At 41.6% G+C, this 25,000-nt stretch overlaps 1 protein-coding gene across 1 annotated transcript in view; it reads right to left on the bottom strand.

The window, feature by feature from the left end:
- The window catches only part of cdh16 (cadherin 16, KSP-cadherin), a 71,316-nt gene that overhangs the window by 39,781 nt on the left and 6,535 nt on the right, over positions 1-25,000 (bottom strand). Inside the window, exons 4-7 of the mRNA XM_042062533.1 lie at positions 24,388-24,522; positions 23,292-23,421; positions 17,119-17,277; positions 5,076-5,272 (exon numbers count right to left, since the gene is read on the bottom strand). Of these exons, the coding sequence (XP_041918467.1) occupies positions 5,076-5,272; positions 17,119-17,277; positions 23,292-23,421; positions 24,388-24,522 (621 nt within the window). The remainder of the gene's footprint in view (positions 1-5,075; positions 5,273-17,118; positions 17,278-23,291; positions 23,422-24,387; positions 24,523-25,000) is intronic.

Below are 25,000 nucleotides of genomic sequence, written 5' to 3' on the forward strand. Positions count from 1 at the left end.
ACACACACACACACACACACACACACACACACACACACACACGCACGCACGCACGCACGCACGCACGTACGCACGCGCACACGCGCACACAGACACACACACACACACACACAGTGTGGCACAGGGGCACTTGAGCGTATATATTCATAGGCCTTTAGACCCTTTCAACTGCAGAAACAAACTGTGTTCCTAAGGCACAGAAAACAACTTTGAGCTACTGTAATGTTCATTTGGGGTTGGAGATTGAAAGGGTCTAGACCTATATATAGAATATATATATATTCATAGGCCTATACTAAGGCAATGATTGGATGGTGTTCAGTAAAGTAATGAGTGTTTGTACATTGAGGACCAGTGTTTGGAATAACGCCGTTTAAAAGTAACGGGGTAATCTAATTAATTAGTTTTTACAACGTTACAACGCCGTTAACGTTACTGGACGTTAAATGCGGTGCGTCACTTACTTTGCATTGATTGAATAAACTGTGTAATCCGAACGCACCCCTGGCTCACAGCTAGTGAGGAGGTGGGTTAATAAAGACGTAAGCGATTATGATTGGCTAAGGCAGAGTCATGTTTCATGATAGCCAATCAAAGCCAGTGTTTTTACACACTTGCCAGCACACGCGCCACACACGCAACAGCTTAAGTAGAGATTCGACGAAACAGCAGGCCAGGAGCAATCCGATGAAAAGTTGGCATTTTCAAGGTGGAGATATAAGCACTACTTCAAATTCATTGTGGTCAAAGGCAAGAAGAACGTGCATGTAATGTGTAGGCTACATTATGTCCAGGAGCGAAGACTTTGACGACATCCGTTGTAAGCAACTCTAATTTAATGAGGCATCTCACACACGTGTCTAAAGCTAGTGGCCAAAAACACCGATAGCCTACCTCCACCACAGATGATAGCTCACCATCCACTAGCAAAGAAGGACTCGGAGCAAAGTCCTCCAAGCAGCAAAAGCTAGATCTTTCTGCCTCACAACAAAAACCTATGACACAACCGTAGTCAACCGTACGTCTGTCGATGTGCAATATCTTGAATTTCCCCTTGGGGATCAATAAAGTATCTATCTATCTATCTATCTATCTATCTATCTATCTAATAAATATCGAAAGTTATGTAGCTTACAAACACCTGTCTGTTCTACTAATTTCAACTGGCTTTTCAAAACTGCTCAAAAAATCCAAATTCTTTGACATATAGCAACTTTTTTTTAACAGTAACGCAAATAGTTACTTTCCCTTGTAACGAGTTACTCTTATCATAGAACAAGTAGTTTGGAACAAGTAGTGAGTAACTATAACTAATTACTTTTTTAAAGTAACTTTCCCAACACTGTTGAGGACTGAGTGTGAATAAGTGGCGAATAAGTGTAGCATTTTGCTAGGTTGTGTTTGAAAAACGAAATCAAGTTAGATTTTTGTGTGTTAGGTAGAAAACTGTGTGTGATGTTTTGCTAAATGTGTTTTAGGAAATTGAAAACTGAGTCAAACACTGAGAATTAGTGTACGGTTTTGCAGATTTGATGTGGGGTTGTGGTGTTTGAAGACATGTTTAGAAAATTGTGCGACCAGCAAAAATGTATTGTGTAAGCAGAAAAAAACGGTATTATTATACTGTACTGCATACCCCCACCCCTCTCTCTCTCTCTCTCTCTCTCCCTCCCTCTCTCTCTCTCTCTCTCTCTCTCTCTCTCTCTCTCTCTCTCTCTCTCTCTCTCTGCGTTCTCTCCCACCTCCCCCATCATGTATGAGTCTCCATCACCATCTCGGTTTCTATGCCGATTTCAGGTTTCATGGCAACAGAGGATAAGATCTATACTGCTGAGATACTAAGATACCAGAGAGCCGGAGCTGGAGGCAGAGCTAGGGATGCAGACGTGGCCAGAGGACTCGTTTTCTGCCCTGTAAGCCATCAGGTGTGGCTGAGGCTATTTCTGTGTGTGTGTGTGTGTGTGTATGTGTGTGTGTGTGTGTGTGTGTGTGTGTGAGTTTGTGTGTGTGTGTGTGTGTGTGTACACGCGCGTGTGTGAGTGTGTGCGTGTGTGTGTGTCGAATATTGGCTAGTGGGCCGTAACTAACAGTGTAAGAGTCTGAATAGCAAATGAAAGGTTGCGCTGCTATGGACACTAGGTGCAGACAGAGGGGGCTGGGGCACGGGTGTGTGTGTGTGTGTGTGTGTGTGTGTGTGTGTGTGTGTGTGTGTGTGTGTGTGTGTGTAGAGGGGGGCAGGAGTAAGCATGAGTGTGTATGGAGGGGGTGGAGATAGAAGAGAGGACAATGAGGTGATGTATTCTTCTTGGGGACATAATATATGGGGACAAATACAGACTCATGCACTCTCTCTCACATGGCCACGCTACATACCGTCTCATACATATCTACATATCGTTTCATTGTACATATGAGGTCCAAAGCACATATACACTGCATTTGCTTTAACACACACACTGTGGGCTAGATGTACGTACATTTGCGAACGTAACGCTATCAGCACCATGGACAAACCGCAGATAGCGATACGTGGAATTTATCAAACTTTCACTTCATCAGGTTATCTGCGCCTTTCTCCACCTTTCTTCGCCCCCTACTGCAATTTATGAATGTCCACAACTGAACGGCATAGCCTACATACAAGCACAGTTGAATGAAGTTAACTGATGACAACATTAAAAAGAATCAAACGCTTAGTGATCACGAAATAATACAATACATGATAAGATGTCAACAAGCAGGAAGAAAATGAAGATTAGTAGTTCTACTCAAATGTGCACGTAGGCAGATTGGTCAAATCTAGCAAGTAGGAAAGTTTAAGTGGATGACGTGAAAGTGAAAGTAAGACATTCGAAAGACAAACGAAAGTTAAGGTTGCTTTTGACATAGTACAAAGACGCAAAACTGGTGCTTTAAATAGCGATTCTGTTGCCTTTGAAAGGTTCTCTTATTGACGCATTTAGCCATAATGTGGATTAACACCTGCTTTTACAAGGCGAAAATATTTAGGTGAATATATTTAGACCTGTGCTTTCACAGGCAGGTGTTGTACATACCACCGCGGAATACATAATTATGCGATCCCCTCCCACCTCTTTACGGTAAACTCCCACTTTCCCCTTGACCCTCCCATGAATGCATGCATGACACGGAAAAGTAACGAATCACGTTGCGAATCAAATCTGCCTGAAGTAGGCGCAAAAGCGTTAGTCCATCTGCCGGCCCTGTGTGTCTTAGAAGTAATACATGCAACAACTTGAATGAGTCACCAAGATAGAGAGAGAGAGAGAGACAGAGAGGGAGAGAGAGAGAAAGGGAGATGTGGACAGGGATAAAAGTGACATTGGACATGAATGGATAATCCAGACTATATTTGTTCTAGTGCGTCCAAAGTGGAACAGAAACAAAGCCGTGTGTGTGCTTGCCAAATGTTTAGCGGCGCTCAGTGAGGCCTGGCTGGTTAATCAGATCTGCAGATACCAAAGGTTACAGGGAGACATGGCTCTTTAGGGTGAAAGAAGCTGCGCCAAACTGGAGTCCCACATAAACAATGCCTGACTCGAGCCCAGATATGGCCTGCATCCACCAGAGGATCTCACCTGACCAAACCTCACACACAGACAAACACACACACACACACACACACACACACACACACACACACACATACACATACAGACAGACAGACAGACAGACACACACACACACACACACACACATACACACACACACACACATTCAGACAGACACACACACACACATACACATACATACACAGACAGACACACACACACACACACTTTTTCATTAGGTGAGCTATGAGTTCCATGTATGCTGGTGAGACTGGTGTAATATTGAGGTCATATAGAGGTCACACTGGAGCTTGCCTCACTGTGCGTCTGACAGATGTGTGAGAGATAGGTATGGGGTGGGGGTCTAACAGGTATGTTACCTAAGAGACAGGTGTGTTACCTGAGAGGGGTATGGGGCAGGTGTCAGGGTGTCTGACATGTGTTACCTGACAGATAGGTATGGGTTAGGCGTCTGACAGGTGTGTTACCTGAGGTATCGGGTAAGTAGGTATCTGACAGGTGTGTAAACTGAGAGGGGTATGGGGCAGGTGTCAGGGTGTCTGACGTGTGTTACCTGTGAGATGGGTATGGGGTAGGAGCCTGCAGGTATGTTACCTATGAATGGGTGTGGGTTGGTGTCTGACAGGTGTGTTACTGTCGTGGTGGAAGGTCATCAAATCGGCCAGTAGAAGTAGAAAATTGAGCTCACAACTTCAAGAAAAAATCACCAATAAAACTTATGCTAAAGCAAAAAGGAGCTTTCAAGCAGGCAGAATTCGATGCAAAAATGGTTTTATTGATGCTAGCAGCAATACCAACAGCAATAAACCGTGAGTGTATCTCGAGAAGGCACTCCCGAACAAAGGTAGAACTCTCTTACTTATACCCCTCCAAAATGCTGACACAACACTACCCCGAACCCACAGATGGCGTTATGAAAGGATCGTTGTTCGCTCTTATCTTCGCAAGTCAGCAATATTGCTGCCAAGGGTACAAACTTTTCACCTGAAGTTTACGGAAAGTTCAGGGGTGTACAGAATAGAGTGATCACAGCTCATACATTGTGCATGGGTTAAATATCGTTCGCCCCCCTGCACTCTCCTACTGGTTGTTATGAGTAGAGCTCGCCCTGTGTACGCGTTATCTTGCAGCTTCAAGGCCGACTTTGGTTTCTTCAAAAGGCCCAGGCTAAGGCAGCATGAGACACAGTGCAACAAAATGCAGGGCAGCAAGCAGAGACATCGGGATACAGAGTGCACATTCTGGTAGGATGGCTTTGTTATGTTATTAGTTATACTTAAACTTGTTATTTAAAAAGTTATAAAAGATTATTATATAAGAATGATGTCTGGGTATTACTTGATTGTTGCTGAGGTTATATAAATACATGTTTTACCGTTTAAACACTCTTTGTCTCATCATGATGTTTACAGACATTAGTGATAATTTTATACCACATTACCTGTGAGATGGGCATTGGATGGTGTCTGACAGGTGTGTTACCTGTGAGATGGGTATGGGGTAGGGGCCTGGGAGATTCTCTTGTAGTCTCACAGGATCCGGTGAGGCCCAGGTGTTTCCAGTAACTTCCACAATGACAATCCCAGTGGAAAAGAAGGCGTTGGCTTTCCCTGCCATGTCCCTGACCATCACTGAGAGTTTGTAACGCCCACACATCTCAGGGTCCAAGGTGGAGGCGCCTAAATATCATAACACCAGAGGTGGACAAAGTACACAATTCCTTTACTTCAGTCAAAGAAAAGATAGTCCTGGTCAAATATTACTCATACACACACATTCATAAATACACAATGTGTCCACTGAATTTGGGCACTAATAAACATAAGGCATACGTACTATATTGCTGATAGACTACTACTATGCACTTCTGATTCATATTGTGATTCATAGTTCATACTGCTGTCGATATGACAAATACCCATACACCTCCAACCCTGCTTGCTCCGATGCCACAGCATGTTGTCATTCCTGCAATCCCCAGCAAAATAATGGGTTCAATGGTATAGCAAGGCACTGTGCCATGAATGAGACGATCAGCATGAGACACAGTGATCTAAACCCGTGCTGCCGTGATGCCACCAGCAGCTCGTCCTGGGACCTCAGTGTGTCACTCGCTCCAATTAAGCAAACGCAAGAGGCTTTGGTCATCTCCTTACACACACAAACACACACACATACACACAAACACACACACACACACACACAGACATACACACACACACACACACACACACACACACACACATATGGCAAGCCGATTGAGCATTTATTCTGATATCTTGATATCAGGCATAATTGTCATGTACATGTAAGCCATTTTTGTCAACTAGTTAACTAGTGAGCCATGTTTGTGTGAACTAGTTAACTAGTGAGGGCCAAAATATGCACACTAGTTAACTAGTGGGAGCCAAAAGGCTCACTAGTTAACTAGTGAACACATTTTAGCTTCACTAGTTAACTAGTGAGGGCCAAAATATGCACACTAGTTAACTAGTGGGAGCCAAAAGGCTCACTAGTTAACTAGTGAACACATTTTAGCTTCACTAGTTAACTAGTGAGAGCCAGAAATGTCTACTAGTTAACTAGTAAAGGCCAAAATGCATACCAGTCAGCTAGCTGAAGGCTTTTGGGTCTCACTAGTTAACTAGTGACAGCCAAAAATGTGCACATGTTTACTAGTGAAGGCAAAACACCTCACTAGTTAACTAGTTGCAGTCGGTCAATGTCACTAGTTAACTAGTGAACCATAAATGGCTTACTAGCTAGCTAGGTGATGGCAGTAGGCTCACTAGTTAACTAGTTGATGCATCATTTGTCCAAACTAGTTAACTAGTGAGGTCATAAATGTATTCTAGTAAACTAGTTAAAGACAAAATTCACACTAGTCAACTAGTGGCGCAGAATTCAAATTAGGAGGCGGAGAATTCTGGAAATTGAGGGTTTCTATTGGCTCCCTATGTCTAAATAGAACATGACAACCAATCACAGTGCAGAATTTCACGAAATCCCACCCACAACATTTGCATGTGGCACACAAGTTAACATGCTGGCCAAAGGTACTCTAGCTAGTAAACTAGTGGCTGGTGTGACACTTACATGTAAACTAGTGAAGGCAGAACTGCTCACTAGTTAACTAGTGAAGACACAAATGCCCACTAGTTAACTAGTGAGGTCTAAAAAGTGTCACTAGTTTACTAGTGTGCACCAAAACACCCACTAGTGAACTAGTGATGGCAATTTCCATTCGACTAGATAACTGTGAGGTGCAAAAAGTGTCTCTAGTTTACTAGTGTGCCCCAAAATGCCCACTAGTTAACTAGTGAAGGCCATTTCAGCCCCACTAGTTAACTAGTGAGATGCCAAAATCAGGGCTTTGGACCGAGTTTTTTTCCCAATCGGTTCGTTCCGAACAGAAACGGAATTATAACGTTTCCGGTTATGAGTTCCACCAATAAATTGACGTTCCCGAACCGGTTAGAACAAAAAAATACTGTTCCCGGAACGGTTAATTTCGTTCCTGTCAGCTGTTTAATGCAATAGAATTATGTCACATCTTTCTCATCCAGCTTAAACCAAATGTAATAATATTACAACCATTATTAAATAATAATAATTATATTATTAATAATAATAATAATTAAATAGGCCTACAATTATTTCAAATGTGTAGTTTATTGTTAAAAGAGAAAATTTCCACACAAACGTAACAACATTATTAAGACACGTAGTTATGCCACTCGGGCAACAACAAATTCCAACTGTCGGGGGGAAAGGCCATCCAGTAGGCCTACTCATACCGTAACAAGCCATCTGTGCATTAGGCAAACAGAGGTGTTGGCGCCATTTAGCCAAATGTTCGCTAGTCCATCATTAATGTGGAGTCGACAAATATAGCTATTGTTATTGTGTTTGGAATGAGCGTTTTAATTAACGATGGATCGTAATTTACCTCTTATTTAGGATGTGGAGTGGAGACTTTGTAATCCACCGCTCTCTCTCCATTCAGTCAGCGAATGTCTGATGTGATGTCACACAGGAAGTGAACCTCAGCCGTCATGGTAACGTGCGCAGAAAAATAATTACTTTTTTTTTTTAGGCAACGAAAACTTTGAGGAACGAAATAAAACCGGTATTAACCGGTTACCATTATTTTTAAATAAGTGTTCCTGTTCCAGAAAATAAAAAATAATAACGTTTCCGGTTTCGTTCCTGTTCCCTGTAAAATACAAAAAGTTCCCGGTTTTCGTTTTCGTTCCTTGAACCGGTTCAAAGCCCTGGCCAAAATGGTCACTTGTTAACATGTAAAGGCCAAAATACCCACTAGTTTACTAGTGAGGGTGTTGTGGGCCTTACTAGTTAACTAGTGGCATGCATATTTTGTTCACTAGTTAACTAGTTACACCTAAAAACACAAACAAGCTGACGGTTTTTGTCCACTAGTTAACTAGTGAAACAATTTAAGTCTCACTAGTTTGCATGTGTGGCAGTGAAGCAGCTCACTAGTTAACTAGTGTGCACAAGACTAGTGGCTGTTTTTGGAGCTATCTAGTTCACTAGTAATGCAAAAGGTACTCTTACTAGTTAACTAGTGACAAATTGGCCTTCACTAGTTAACTACTTGACATGTTTGGCCTTACTAGTTCACTAGTAATGGAACAGGACATACTCACTAGTTAACTAGTGAGCATATCTGCATTATAATGCCTTTCACTAGCTTATAGAGGGCATTTTGAGCCTTACATGTTAGCTAGTGAGGACAAAACACTGTCCATAATGAACTAGCAGGAGAAAAATGCCCCTCACACTAGTAAAATAGTGGAATTTGAATAAATACACAAACGGCTGGCATTTTGTGCAACTAGTTAACTAGTGGGACATAACATTGGCCACTAGTTAACTAGTGCGCAATGTCGCACTTGCATGCAAATGAAGAAGGCGGAACAAGGATTTTGATTGGTCCATTTAGGACTCACCTAGAAAACATGGCTGACTTCGTCCAAGCTGTTCTAAGAGCAAACTTTTATAAACTAAGATCGTTTGAGCATAAAAATATGTTTTGATAACATGTCTAGTGACAAAGTTGTGGTGTATTGCTGTAATCTTCGTTCAGTTAATGTCTACAATCTTTAGTTTTTCAGTTATTAGTCTGAAAATCGCGATATTTGTATATGGTTGCCTAGCAACTAAACGTTTCAGTAACATGAACATTGATGATAGCATTGCTGATGTGGCAAGACTAGCTCAAGTGGTTAAGCAGCAGGAGATCATGTGGGAGAACAGGGTTCAATTCCTTAGAAGTGCATGATGTTTTTTTCTTGATCTTTGAGCTTTTAATTACTTTTGAAACCATGTGCAGTTAATGTGTACAATCTTTTGTTTTTCAGTTATTAATCAGAAAAGCACGAATGGATACATTTATGTCTGTGGTTGCCTAGCAACAATAAACAAAGAATAATAGTAAAAAATCGATCCCTTGAATCTTTGGTGTGGATCACTAAGAGCTCACTTGTTAAAGCATGAGGTTTCCCTGTTATTATTAAAAAACATTTTGACAGAATATGAGATGCTACATACTGCAGGCTCTGCTTTACTATCTATACTGAAGTACCGTTGCAGAGCAGTGTGTCACTTTAGCCACTAGGGGCACCCATCAGGACCTGATCACGAGGCTATGAACAGTAAATTTACATTTAGACTGGGTGGGATTCTTACATAATACCCAATAGGAGTCTTCTACCCACCCTCTCATTAGAATTTGCATAATAGCCGTTTCAGGCACTAGTTAACTAGTGAGCTGCTTCACTGCCACACATGCAAACTAGTGAGACTTCAATAGAGTCCCGAAGCCATGACGTAGCGTTGCCAAGGCAGCAATTTCACTGGATCTAAACAAATCAATCTAACCATTGAAATCGCCATAGCGGTGGCTTTCTTAATCTATTTAAATAATTTTACAACGTTTCTAAGACGTTAGTATATTTTTTTACACTGTAGGAATCACATACTACAACATATATTCATACCAACACGATCAAATTCGTGACTACAGAGTTTTATTTTTAGCATGGGTTTCCTCCTTAAAGACCTGCATGTAACCTAACAGCATGCAGTTAAAATCCTTAAATTCACGGACGTGTTTTGGCTTTATTTTTTTGGCAAAAAACGTCGCTCTTAACAGCCGCCAGTCTTTGAGAAGATGTGAAATATCCACTGGAATTTTGTTTCTTTCTATTACACCTGCCAGGGAATCCATGTTATGTGGCTAAGCTGCTGCCTAGCAGGTAAAACACGTTTAAATGGATATATTTATTTTTATTAGCTAGAAATGATGCCACATGTCTACATTCAATGCTATTTATGCCACTTCGAAAGTTTGTTTAGATCCAGTGATTCTGCTGTCATGGAAACGCTACGTCACACTTCGGGACTCTATTGTTCCACTAGTTAACTAGTGGACAAAAACGGTCAGCTTGTTTCTCTTTTTAGGTGTAACTAGTTAACTAGTGAACAAAATATACATGCCACTAGTTAACTAGTAAGGCCCACAACACCCTCACTAGTAAACTAGAGGGTATTTTTGCCTTTACATGTTAACAAGTGACCATTTTGGCATCTCACTAGTTAACTAGTGGGGCTGAAATGGCCTTCACTAGTTAACTAGTGGGCGTTTTGGAGCACACTAGTAAACTAGTGACACTTTTTGCACCTCACTAGTTAACTAGTCAAATGGAAATTGCCATCACTAGTTCACTAGTGGGTGTTTTGGTGCACACTAGTAAACTAGTGACACTTTTTAGACCTCACTAGTTAACTAGTCGGCATTTGTGTCTTCCCTAGTTAACTAGTGAGCAGTTCTGCCTTCACTAGTTTACATGTAAGTGTCACATTAAAGCCACTAGTTTACTAGTTAAAGTTCCTTTGGCCAGCATGTTAACTTGTGTGCCACATGCAAATGTTGTGGGTGGGATTTTGTGAAATTCTGCGCTGTGATTGGTTGTCATGTTCTATTTGGAAATAGGGAGCCAATAGAAAGCCTCAATTTCCAGAGTTCTCCGCCTCCTAATTTTAATTCTGCCCCACTAGCTGACTAGTGTGAATTTAGGCTTCAACTAGTTTACTAGTATACATTTATGACCTCACTAGTTAACTAGTTTGGACAAAGGATGCATCAACTAGTTAACTAGTGAGCCTGCTGCCCTCACCTAGCTAGCTAGTAAGCCATTTATGGTTCACTAGTTAACTAGTGACATTGACCTACTCCAACTAGTTAACTAGTGAGGAGTTTTGCCTTCACTAGTAAACTTGTGCACATTTTTGTCTGTCACTAGTTAACTAGTGAGACCCAAAAGCCTTCATAAAGCTGACTGGTATGCATTTTGGCCTTTACTAGTTAACTAGTGGACATTTCTGGCTCTCACTAGTTAACTAGTGAAGCTAATATGTGCTCACTAGTTAACTAGTTGACAAAAATGGCTTGCATGTTGGCCTGATATCAAGATATCAGAATAAATGCTCAAGCAGCTGGCCAAATTACATAGAAGTTAACAAGTGGGAATTTGACATTCAGTAGTCAGCTAGTAAACATTTTTATACCTTACTAGTTGACTAGTAAAATATAGAAGTCTTTAAACTAGTTAACTAGTGCACATTTCAGTGTCCACTAGTTAACTAGTGAATATGCTGAGCATTACTAGTTAACTAGTAAGATATGAAACATATGAACTAGTTAATTAGAGAGAATTTGGGCCTTACTAGTTACCTAGTGAGCATTTTGGCTGTCACTAGTTAACTAGTTCACACATAAATGGCTCACTAGTTAACTAGTGGACAGAAATGGCTTGCATGTACATGACAATTATGCCTGATATCAAGATATCTGAATAAATGATCAATCGGCTTGCCATACACACACACACACACATCCGTACACACACACATACACACACACACACACATACACACACACACACAAACGCACACACACACACATACACACATACACACACACACATCCGTACACACACACACACCCGTACACACACACATACACACCCGTACACACACACACACACACATCAGAACACACACAATCAAGCTTGTGACAAGGGCTGCAGAGCAGTGTTATTAGTGCCGCTCACGCTCCACTGCGCTACGATTGGGTGTGACAGAAGGGTAGGGTGGGACAAGGCAGCTGAGGACACTCTGCTATTGGATGTTGGTCTTGGACAGAAACCCAGACACAATACAGTATTGGGTATGTGAGGGTGTGTTGCATGTGTATCCGGGAATATTTATGTGTGTTGCAATGTGTGCTGTGTTTGTGTGTGTGTGTGTGTGTGTGTGTGTGTGTGTGTGTGTGTGTGTGTGTGTGACTGGGTCTGTATGTGATCCCACACATACATATAAGTGTATGTTTGTGTAAAATATAATAAACATTTATGTATACTAGGCTTACAATATATAAACTCCCTAAACTCCAGGTCCAGAGTTTGAATTCCAGGTAACACTTTACGGTACATAAATTATCATGAATTCATCTAATTCATGCAACAACAATGACAGGTTCTGCATGAAAATGAACCAATACCAACGCTCCTCCAGAAGCCAATAAAAAGTCTAGGGCGCTGGTATGATGCAAACCTCAAAGATGCACAGCAGATCCAACAGCTGAAAAAAGACACAATCACTGGCCTCAAGCACATAGACAAATCAGCCCTCCCAGGGAAGCTGAAGGCGTGCTGCCTCCAGTGCCTCCTACCTCGTCTCATGTGGGCCCTTGTGGCACCATGTACGAGGTGGCTATCAAAGTCCTTTTAGGCAAGTCCCTCCACTCGGCGGGCATATTGCAGCACTTTTTGGGTATCTACTTTGGGCAGAAATGCACGTGCGCAAGGCTTCACGACACCAACATGCCCTTCTGGCTAGAAACACCTAGCCAGGTGAGGGGGCCTTCGGCTAGAAACACCTAGCCAGGTGAGGGGGCCTTCGGCCGACCTGGCAGAAAGCTACTGTTACGACCCGGTGGGTCTTTGTGTGGTGGCTCCGCCCCTATTGTGCTACTGCTATCTCGTCTGTCTCCTACAGGCTGCTGAGTACAGAGGTGACGCCTCCTGAAGTAATTGTCGTGGCCATAAGAGGGCCGGCTCTGGCATGATGTCGCTCTCTCACTCATTTCTCTCCAAGTAACGGGAGAGCTCGTTGGGAGCTGCCTTGACTTGCTGCCCTTCTGAGGATCTTGCCTCCTTCTGCGTCTCCGTCATATTATATTTAGTTTATTCATCTACCCCTAGACCCATTTTGCACAACACTTTACTTTTGTACCTAAACTGACATTCTCTACTTTTATGTTAATAAATATCATTTAAAACGTTACGCTAAAGTGTGGTCTCCCTTATGTTGAGTTTGCCTTGAGCCAAGCGGTCTTAACACTACACTAGCAGTGCATGCCAACTAGTGGTGGAAGACGTGCGCCAGCAGGAAGAAGCTGGCAGGATTGCCAAAGCTGTATCTCACAAGGACGCTGGACAAGGTGGGAGGATGTTGTGAAAAGGAACACCACCTGGAGAGACCTGTGGTACAAAGAAGCAAGCAGCATACTGTAAGCGCTCTCATTCGTGCCACATACATTGTCTTCCCTTCCCCTGCTAACTTACACCGCTGGTCTGGGGAATATCCCACCTGTCCCCTCTGTTCAAAGTCTGCTCAATGTCCAGCAAATCTCAAACACATCTTAGTAGGATGCAACACCAGCCATCAGATAGATAGATAGATAGATACTTTATTGATACCCAGGGGAAATTCAAGGACAATACACCTGGAGGCATAACCAGGTTCTGGCAGCAGAACTAGACACAAAAAGGAAAGCTATCAACAAACTACCCATCAATGACCAGCAGGCGTACACAGTATCTTTTCACCGAGAAGGCCAAGGGCAGAAAGGGAACTCCACAAGGCCAGAGGCATCCTCTCTGAGTGCACCCAGGGACTGGAAGATGTGTGTCGATGTACTGTAATCCACAAGCTTATACCTTCCCCAAAGAAATTGCCAGCACTAGCCTGAGACCAGACCTTGCCCTATGGTCTGAGGTCAACAAACAGCCTTCATAGTAGAACTGACAGTCCCTTGGTAGGACACCGTGGAAGCGGCACATGAGCAGAAAATGCTGCGATACTCCAGCCTGGCAACAGAAGCGGAGCAGCGTGGCTGGAACATCAAGCTGCGTGGGATGCAGGGGCTCTGTGGCCAACTCCACGGTAAAACTTCTGAGGGAGCTGGGGGTCATGGGTCAGGCAAACTCCACGGTAAAACGTCTGAGGGAGCTGGGAATCAGGGGTCAGGTAAACCGAAGAATAACAAAAGCCCTTGCAGTCACAGCGGAGAGAAGGAGCTACTGGCTATGGCTGAAGAGGAAGGACCCAACTTGGACTAAGTTAACTGCAAGGGAAGGCCAGGGACTCTGGGACACACACCCAGGGTTGATCAACCTGTGGTGGGCCTGCCTCAGCAGAGGTCGTATGGTGAGTAAAAGGCCGAAACACCCAGTGACGCTGAGGTAAACAACTGACGATGTGTCCCAGTCAACATCCACAGGTGGTCAACAGCACCTCACCCCCTACCTACCCACCCATTTCCCCCATCCTCCTTCAGTAGGATAAACAGACCAAGCAAAGCCGGTTCTTTGGGATTGTAACAGCTAGTCCAAATACATTAAAATCTTAATATCTTATGAATCATCAGGAATTGACATGAGTTCATAGTCTGTCATTCGTGACCTCATACATGAACACATCAACTAAAACATTAGGTACAGTGGGCACATCATTATGAATTATGATTTATTAAAAATGATCATGATGATTTCTTTTTCTGCCAAAAATGTGGTCAGTACTACTCAAATTCTGATTTGAACACAACTTGTGCAGTTCTCTAAACACATGCCATTATTCACAACTTAAGTTGAGGGGCCAATAATTTACCTTAGCGTACAGTAATTAACCTTAAATTCATGTAATCATGATGATCATGCTTAAGAAATCATAAATGATAATGATGTACCCACCATACCTAATGCTTTAGTTGATGTGTTGGGGAAGTTACTTTTAAAAAGTAGTGTTTGCTCGTTACTCGTTACTTCTCAAAAAAGTAACCCGTTACTTTACTTAGTTACCTCTATGGAAAGTAACTTATTACGTTACTCGTTACTTTTACGTTACTTTTATGTTGCTCGACTTTGGGCAGAACCCAATATCTGTTCTTAAATGTGTAGGCCTACATAAAGTTCTACTATGGAAGACATAACAGGTATTTCTTTGGTGTTCTTTTAAATATCCCACAAACAGTAGCCTAGAAATCTAGACGCACCCTAGCGGCGGCAAATTAATTTGCTCAGCCTGTACGTCTAGTATCAAACCATAGGGATTTCTATTGGCTGACGCCGTGGACTTCATCCAATCACAGCGCTCTATTTTGTTAGAGAGTCTTAAGGCGGGGCTTAACAGGATAACGACAGTCCTGTGACGGTGAACAACAAGGAAGGTGGCTATGGCTAACGAAGAGCGGTTGTTTGAATCGGCGTTGGCGTCAACTTTGGAGGAGTTGGACTTGTGCTTTTCTTTGAAAGTTGAGGAACACAATGCACTTAAGTCATTCCTTTCGAAGAAGGATGTATTTGCCGTTTTGCCGACCGGATACGGATATGGTTATAGCGCTGGCCTATTGCATGCCTAGGCAGTTTGAAAGACAATTCTCTGTCCGCCCCTTGGATTAAGCGAGGTAAATGGTTCGATTCCAGACTATACATTTCAATGATATACTTCAGATGATCCAGAACGCAGCGGCGCGCCTGGTCTACAACCAACCCAAAAGGGCACATGTTACCCCGCTGCTCATCCAGCTACACTGGCTACCTATGGCGGCCCGCATCAAATTCAAGTCTCTAACGCTTGCCTACAAAGTAGTCTCCGGTTCTGCTCCCACCTACTTGAATGCCCTCATACAGACTTACACTACCTCCAGACCGCTGCGCTCCTCTGACGAACGATGTCTAGCTCTACCACCGGTACGCTCAAGCCAATCCAAACTTTTCTCATCTGTTGTTCCTCGTTGGTGGAACACACTGCCAGTTCCTACAAGGGCAGGGACATCCTTTTCCACGTTCAAAAAACTCCTGAAGACCCAGCTCTTTAGAGAACATCTACTCTCATAGCAACACTTACAACAAGTCTTACTGATCCTAGCACTCACCAGCCGTTTTAAACTGACAAGTAACTGTTAAAATACAGCACTCACCGACGCACTTATTCTTACTGTACTCTAATGTGTTTTTTTTTAAACTGTCCTAAAATTGTGAGAATTGTTCTAAAACTTACTGTTTACCATGTTGTTAGTCGCTTTGGTTAAAAAGCGTCAGCCAAATGTAATGTAATGTAATGTAATGTAATGTAATATAGGATGGCCCGCCAGGCTACACAAACAGAGCACTTGACAAGAAAACATTAGGCTTATAGGCTTCAACACCACCACTAAAACCCTATGAAACAATATCAAATAACATAGCCTCGATACATCTTGGGCATATAGGTGAACACAAAATATATGAGGGCTGATTTTATAGCCTTATACTCTTTCATTAAACAGGCGCTCCTCCGAAATTTTGGTGCAAAGCTGGTGCAAAGCTGGTGCAAATCGTATCAATAGGCTGGCAGTTGAGTTAACGGCAGTGGACAAAATCAGGGCACAGTGTAGGCTACAACTAACACTCACATTCCTCATAATGTGAATACCTCCATCCCTCAGAAGTTAGCGTTGGCTGCGTCTCGCTTGCTATGATTGCTCTTCATTGCCACCAGCCTCTGTCACGCTGCCGTGTGGAGCTTGTGCCTATTGCGCAAGCGCGCAGCTGAGAAAGCAGCGTCGCTGTCAAATATGTCCCTGGGCAAAGTAACGTTGCGCCAATATGAAAAAGGAACTACGTTACGCTACCAAATTTTCAGTAGTAGCGCGTTACACTACGTTTTACTCGAAAAAGTAGTTACGTTACTGTAACTCGCGTTACACACAACACTGTGCATGAGGTCATGAATGAGAGACTATGAACTCATGTCAATTCCTGATGATTTTATAAATGATAAAGGAATGAAGAAATACATTAATTCATGCATGAATTCATGATAATTTATGTACCCTTACCATAAAGTGTTACCGGAATGGGCAATCAGCCATTCAGTGCCAGCTGAATCTACCAGTGGGAAGTCTACTTAGATACCAGGGGAATCCAGGAAGTCTCATCAACTCCTTCCACACAATAGTCTTTCACTAACTCACTGAAAACTAATGGATGGAGAACTGTAAGAGCCAATTGATCAATAATTCGAAAATCAATATAGTATAATCCTTAAAACATGCATAGTGAAAGAAAGAAAATGAATGTCATTAAATAAAGTCTGTGTGCTGATCTAGTCTCTGAGAGGCTCATGTACTGACCGTCCTCAGTAAGGGACACTTCTGAGAGGCTCATGTACTGACCGTCCTCAGTAAGGGACACTTCTCCGCTATCGGCGTCGATGTGGAACATCTGGCTGGTGGGGATGCGGGGCGTCTGGTCCATCAGACTGAAGCGCAGCTCAGCGTGGGCAGTGTTGCGCTCGTCACGGTCAGAGGCCTCCACCTGCATGAAGGGAATGCCTGAGGAACACACACACATACACATACAAACACACACACACATCAGAGCAGACGTCTTTTATGCACACACCAACAGTGCACACACACTCAGAAACATACAGAAGCATATCCAATCCCAACATACACACGCGCCACACCGCACTCTCAACAGCTGTGACGGCACTGTATAATGGTCCAGGCACACACACACACGTAGTTGATACAGTGAAAGGCATATTATTAAACTTCTCGACAATAAAGAATACCTGGACTGTGTGTGAATACACAACTTCAAACCCTCCCACAGTATTCGCCAAACAACATGGCTACCTAGAGATATCACAACAAATAGCTATAGCATCAATATTATTAAACAATCCTCTGGCTGTCAGAGTGCTTTATGTCTCCGTGGCATGGCCTGTGGGGTTGTTACTAAGCAGGTCTCAGCCTGTCTACAGTCTGTGGGAAACAGCCGGCCATATGTTTGTCCAACACGTGCATAGGAATTCAACTTGCTGCCTTTAGAAATGGCCAAAGAATAATGATGCAATTACAACAATAAAAAAGGAAGATAAACAGTTAGTAGGCTAATGAAATAAACTAGCTAGTGCACACACACACATACACACACACACACACACACACACACACACACACACACACACATACACACACACACACACACTGTATAGGCTACACACAAATGTTGTTGAGGCAGAGGACACAGCTGGTTCACAGGTTCACATCTAAAACCTATTCCCTTCAGCTGCACTGCTGTACCAGATACACATAAACTGCAGCATACAGCCATATGAACACTCCAGGGCCAGCACATGCCTCAGCGACAGACCATAAATCAACACTCTAAATACACTTCTAGTCAACTCTCTGTGTTTCTCAAAATTCGGTCATACTTTGCTTAGATAGTCCGCCCACAGGCTATCTAGATGCTCAGATGCTCAACGAACTATCTGTTGACACGCTGTTATCTAAAAGGTAGGTTAGGGGTTAGATTTGGTGATGGTGGTGATTCGTAATTGTCCAACAACAATTTTACACACTTAACTTGAATGTTTACAAATGATCTCATTGGTCTCTTTAGGCGGGACTATCCAAGTAAAGTGTTACCCAAAGTTATGTGTCCACTGCTTCAACAGCTTTCTGCAACCATTGGACATTTCGATGACGTACTCATATGTTTACCGTCCAACTGCCAGACCTGTGGAGATTTGACCGTGTAAATTCTTTGTGTCCTGTGATGACAGAGGCGGTTTGAAGTTATTCTGAAAAGCTTACATGGCTATTTATGTCCCTGTTTCATCTGGATATCGGTTATTGAAGTCTGGGCTGCTGACATTTCCCTTCAATGCCACACTGAGAGTTTCTGTGTTTGCCCAGTCCTATTTATCTGTGTGATTCATATGTGCCATGCGCGACACACACACACAAACAAACAAACAACTATGGACACATCATACATGCACAAAGAAACAATATGCACACACACACACACACACACACACACACACACATACACACACACACACACACACACAAACAAACAAACAAACAACCATGGACACATCATACTGTACATGCACAAAGAAACATTATGCACAGATACACACAGACACAAATACACACACACACACACACACGCACACGCACGCACATGCACGCATGCACACACACAAACACACACACACACACACACACGCACACACACGCACGCATGCACGCACGCACACACACACACACACACAAACGCACGCACGCACGCACATGCACGCACACACACACACAGACACACACACACACACACACACACACACACACACACACAAACAAACAACCATGGACACCATATAAAATCCACAACCAAAATTCCAAGCATACACACATGCATGGTAACATATGCTCAGAGTCACACACAGAAACAGGCAATACAAACACACACATGCATACAGCCAAAGATCCTCTGCTTTAACCCTCTCTGATACAGCTCTGTCTATTTACTGTTCTAACATGATGTCATCCCTGACGCATCCCTTAACCCCCTGTTGCAGATTATCTGGGTTTGGTTAAAGGGAGTTTTTTATGTATACAGTATATATATATATATATATATATATATATATATATATATATATATATTAGGGCTGTGTTAATCGTCACGATTAATTTTGAAATATATAACATATTACAAAATTAATGCAATTAATGCATTGTGTTTACCTATTTCCGCAAAACCTGAAGCCGCAAGCCTGAGAGTTTATTTTATTATGTATGGAGTTAGCTGAAGATGGAGAGGGGCGTAAGGAGTGAAACGTTTCAGTTTAAAAGCTGCCTGATCAGTGCTGCCGCTACCACCACACGCATCACGCACTGTGCGTAGGGCACCAAGAGACGGAGGCACCAACATTTATTCAATAAATAGTAGCTTTACTGCAAACTGCTTTTCACCCTTGTTAGATAACATTTACAATGTCAGAATGCACCAACAGCATGTTACATAAAGATGATACTTTTCGGGTCCTCTCCATTACATGTAAGATCCAACTTTAACGTATATGCTACTCCATTTCATTGAGAATGCGCACACAAAAACTGGTACTTGAGACACAATGACCAAAACATGTAACTCATGCACCAACCCCTTGAACAAATTTTGCTAACCTACAAGCACAATTCCTGCTTTACACTCAAATTACAGTTCTAAAACACACTTTTTTCACAACACTACACATAATTCTCTGCATTTGGCACAATTTTCATGAAGAAAATTCAATCATTCAAATTCTAAAGTTACAGTTTTTTTCTGCTTACACACTAAATCTTTGCTTGTCACACAATTTTCTAAACATGTCTACCAAACATCATAACCCCACACCAAATCTGCAAAACCATACACTAATTCTCAGTGTTTGACTCAGTTTTCAATTGACTAAAACACATTTTGCAAAACACCACACACAATTTTCTACCTAACACACACAAATCTAACAGGAAGTAACTTGATTTCGTTTTTCAAACACAACCCATCAAAATGCCACACTTATTCACCAGTGCTTCACTCTCTCTCCTCACATGTGTAAACACTCTTTACTGAACACCATCCAATCATTGCCTTAGTATAGGCCTATGAGTAGACATACTGTACTCTCTATGTAGGTATGGACCCTTTCAATCTGCTCCCAGAGGATTTCCGGTTGAAATATTCAGAACCAATGCAGATACTTTAAATGGAAAATTACAGTAATCAGACTTTAGCTACAGTAATATTCTACAAAAAGTCGACTTTATGTAGAATTTGTCTTTTTACTCTATTTTTGTTTGTCCCCATGTACCATTAGCTCAATACATTTTCTGTGCCTCCAGAAATGCCTTAGGAATGCTTAGGATTGTTTGTTTCTGCAGTTCAAAGGGTACACACACACACACCTACACTTGTCTTTGGAAAAAACAAAGCAATTTGATAGTAGTCAGTCATTTCTGTCTTAGGCAAAATCAGTGTTTTCAAAACTCCATGTCATCTGGTGGTCACTGTATTCTGCTTTGCTTTTTTTCTTACAGTTTTTTTCAACTGCTTACACACTAAATCTTTGCTTGTCACACAATTTTCTAAACATGTCCTCCAAACATCATAACCCGACACCAAATCTGCAAAACCATACACTAATTCTCAGTGTTTGACTCAGTTTTCAATTGACTAAAACACATTTTGCAAAACACAACACACAATTTTCTACCTAACACACAAAATTCTAACAGGAAGTAACTTGATTTCGTTCTTCAAACACAACCCATCAAAATGGCACACTAAATCACCAGTGCTTCACTCTTTCTCTTCACATGTGCAAACACTCTTTACTTTACTGAACACCATCCAATCATTGCCTTAGTATAGGTCTATGAATAGATATACTCTCTATATAGGTATAGACCCTTTCAATCTGCTCCTAGAGGATTTCCGGTTGAAATATTCAGAACCAACGCAGATACTTTGAAAATAGAGAAAATACAGTAATCGGACTTTAGCTTACAGTAATGTTCTACAAAAAGTTGACTTTATTAACATTTGTCTTTTTACTCTATTTTTGTTTGTCACCATGTTACAGTACCATTAGCTCAATACATTTTTTTGTGCCTCCAGAAAATGGAACGCTTACTGTAGAATTGTTTGTTTCTGCAGTTGAAAGGGTCTATAGGCCTATGAATACATACTGTACACGACCCCCCCCCCACACACACACACACACACACACTTGTCTTTAGAAAAAAACAAAATCAGTGTTTTCAAAACTCCATCCACATCTGGTGGTCAGTGTATTCTTCTTTGCTTTTTTTTCTTGTTTGCTGTAAAATATTGTATTCACAACAGCAAATGTTTCAATATTGCTTGCATTTTTACTGTGTATTTCAACTTCTCTTTGTTGATACCGTAACTTTCACTCTTGTATGGAAATACATATAGAAAGCCTAAGACAGAAGAGCTTTAGGTTTTGAGCAACAGTGTGTACATGATGTATCCAAAATGTCATATTATGACAAAAGTGTTTGTAATGTGAAGCGAATGTTTGCTTTAAACATGTGTTTTTGACATTTTGAATGTTGTGTGTCATTTTGCTGGAGATTTGGGGCATTTTGCATTTTGTGTGAGCAATTGTGGGTTTTGTGTGTGGAGTTTTGAAAAATAGACACAGAGTTTTGAAAACGTGTGTAAACAATTGTAAAAAACTGTAATAGCTGTAAAATACTGTAACAACATTCGCAACAGCAAATTATTTGGGAAAAATCACTATTTTTGGTTTCAATACTGCTTGCATTTTTACTGTGTATTTCAACTTCTCTTTGTTGATACCGTAACTTTCACTCTTGTATGGAAATACATATAGAAAGCCTAAGACAGAAGAGCTTTAGGTTTTGAGCAACAGTGTGTACATGATGTATCCAAAATGTCATATTATGAAAAAAGTTTTTGTAATGTGAGGCGAATGTTTGGTTTAAAGATGTGTTTGCGACATTTTGATTGTTGTGTGTCATTTTGCAGGAGATTTGAGGCATTTTGCATTTTGTGTGAGCAATTGTGGGTTTTGTGTGTGGAGTTTTGAAAAATAGACACAGAGTTTTGAAAACGTGTGTAAACAGTTGTAAAAAAACCTGTTAATTGTCCTACTATGCACACTGACTCATCATGGGAAAAAACACCTGTCACACAGTTTTACAATTAGCAATCAGAGCTTTAGCATAATGCTTGTGATGTGGATGAGTCATGAAGGCAACAAAGACGAGGTTAGAGGAGATTGCGGTTTTATCCGGTTCCCTCTACTGACCAGTTAAATTGTGAGAGCCAGGGCACTTTGACACTATGGCTACACTCACTGTAATTTGGAAAATGGACAAGAATATGAAGAGTTGTCTTTGCCTTTGTGTAATGGAACTGGTGAGTCTTGAAGTCTTCAATAATTTGTTTACATGAAGCACATGATATGCCAATTGAAACGCATTCCAGTGCACCATTTACAAATGAGTTAAACGGCATCAAATGAGTATTTCTTAAGAAATTAATACTTTAATTTCTTAAGAAATTAATACTTTAAAAGTTGGTACACCATGATTATTTTGTGGGTATTTTTGTATTTTCAAATGACTAATTACTTGTATTTAAAATACATTTAAATTATTACTAAATAAATTATTAAATACATGTTTTCACATCAGTATTTTGTATTTTAGTTTGTTGCATTTTATGAGCCAGTATTTGTAGTTTGTAACAAAATAGCTTTGTATGTATTTGTGCCCACCTCTACCACCGCTCACGTTCAAATTGATAAATGCTTTGCGTGGAGACGAGCGTACGCCTGTCCTACGCCTGTTATATGCTGTACGTTCATCATTCAAAGTGGAGGAAAATGTGTTTGTAGTTCACATGACAGGTGTCTCCCTACTGCACATAGACATGAACCCAAGGTTACACACATGTGTACACACACACACACACACACACACACACACGCTCTCTCAGGGACACACACCTTTCAGAAGACCCAGCTGCACACTCCCCCGCATGCTCTCTTCGATAAACTGAGGCACGTTGTCGTTCTTGTCAATGACACACACCTCCACCGTAAAGCTCTGCGTGCGCACTGCTGTGGTGAAGGACACCTGTGACACACACACACACACACACACACACACACACACACACACACACACACACACACACACTCACACACACACACACACACACACACACTCACACACACACACACACACACACACACACACACACACACACACACACAAACACACACACACACACACACACACACTCACTCACACACACACACACACATACATGGATACATCAAGAAACCTTTCTTACTCACGTGTTTCACAGTACTTGTGTATTTAAACAACACAGAGAAGTTGAAGAACCTTCAGTACTTACTGTAAGTGAAGGAAGAATAAAGAAAATCATTTTTTTAGCTTTTTTTTCACTCAAGCCAAGAAATCTCCAGACAACCTGGGACATGTTGAGTCTTTTTATCAGAGCAACATTTGAGTGTCACAGGAGTCGAGAATGAAAAGCAAACACTTATTTTCCTCAGCATGCGCAATCAGAAATATGAAAGCACGGCGAAGAGACCTTGTTAGGGGTCGATATTTCAGTCCCTGCTTGTGACGACTCCTTTCAAGGCTTTTCAGTGTGGCAGTGATTCATACAGACTGCCACGTGTCATAGCTGTTGACGCACAGCCACTGACATCAGTGTCATTCTCTGTGCTGTGGGACATTATTACTATAATTTACAAAAATAAGTGGTATTTTATCAATATGCAATTAGGGCATAGCCAATTACAAGATGTTTTGTGTCCTTAAATGCACAGAAATACACATAAAACATATATATTAGTAGAACGTTTGTGTAAATAGCACATGCTATTTACACAATGGTGCATATTATTTCCATGTGGAATTAATCATTTTTGCAAAATAACTTCATTGGTTTCTAATTACTCATTGACTTCCTTGGTACACCTACACACACACACACACACACACACACAGACAAGAACACACTTACACACATATAGACACACATGAAAAAGAAGGTAAGGCAAGACCAACCTGTAGGGAATAAGATGGCTGCTTCTCTCTGTCCAGTGGTTTGAGGGCATAAAGCATGCCCCCTTCCACCCCAAACGTGCCCTCATCATCCCCCGTCAACACCAGGTCCGTGTAGGTCGTGGGCAAGTCATGGAGCTACGGGGAAAGGCCAAGGCAAAGACTGATTGACATGCGGAGGTTATAGGTTTGACAGACCCTTTAATACTGCTTGAGCTCTGATACTGGTGCACAGAAACTGATGCTTACTGTCACTGTTATATTCTGCAGCTTTCAGGATGATATTTTCATTTTGACAAAAACACCCTCAGTCTCCATCCTCAGGCCTAATTATGAGTTTGTCTCAAAAAGGGCATTTTTTCATTTGTGTGTAATTATGCACCTGAAATTATGACAAAGTATTAGGACCAGCGTTGGACTCATAATATTATGAGATAAAAGTCTAAATGTTATGTGAATTAGGTCATAACAATGTAAAGAGATAAAAGTCTAAATGTTAGAAGTCGAACTGTTCCAAGAAAAAGGTAAAAAAAAAACAAATGACGATGTGAAAGTCATAAACTTACGCACTGAAAGTAATTTGAAATGAGGGAGGTGGATTATCTAGTGAAGATAT

This window comes from Alosa sapidissima, chromosome 14 (genome assembly GCF_018492685.1).
Source record: "Alosa sapidissima isolate fAloSap1 chromosome 14, fAloSap1.pri, whole genome shotgun sequence".
NCBI lineage: Eukaryota > Metazoa > Chordata > Actinopteri > Clupeiformes > Clupeidae > Alosa > Alosa sapidissima.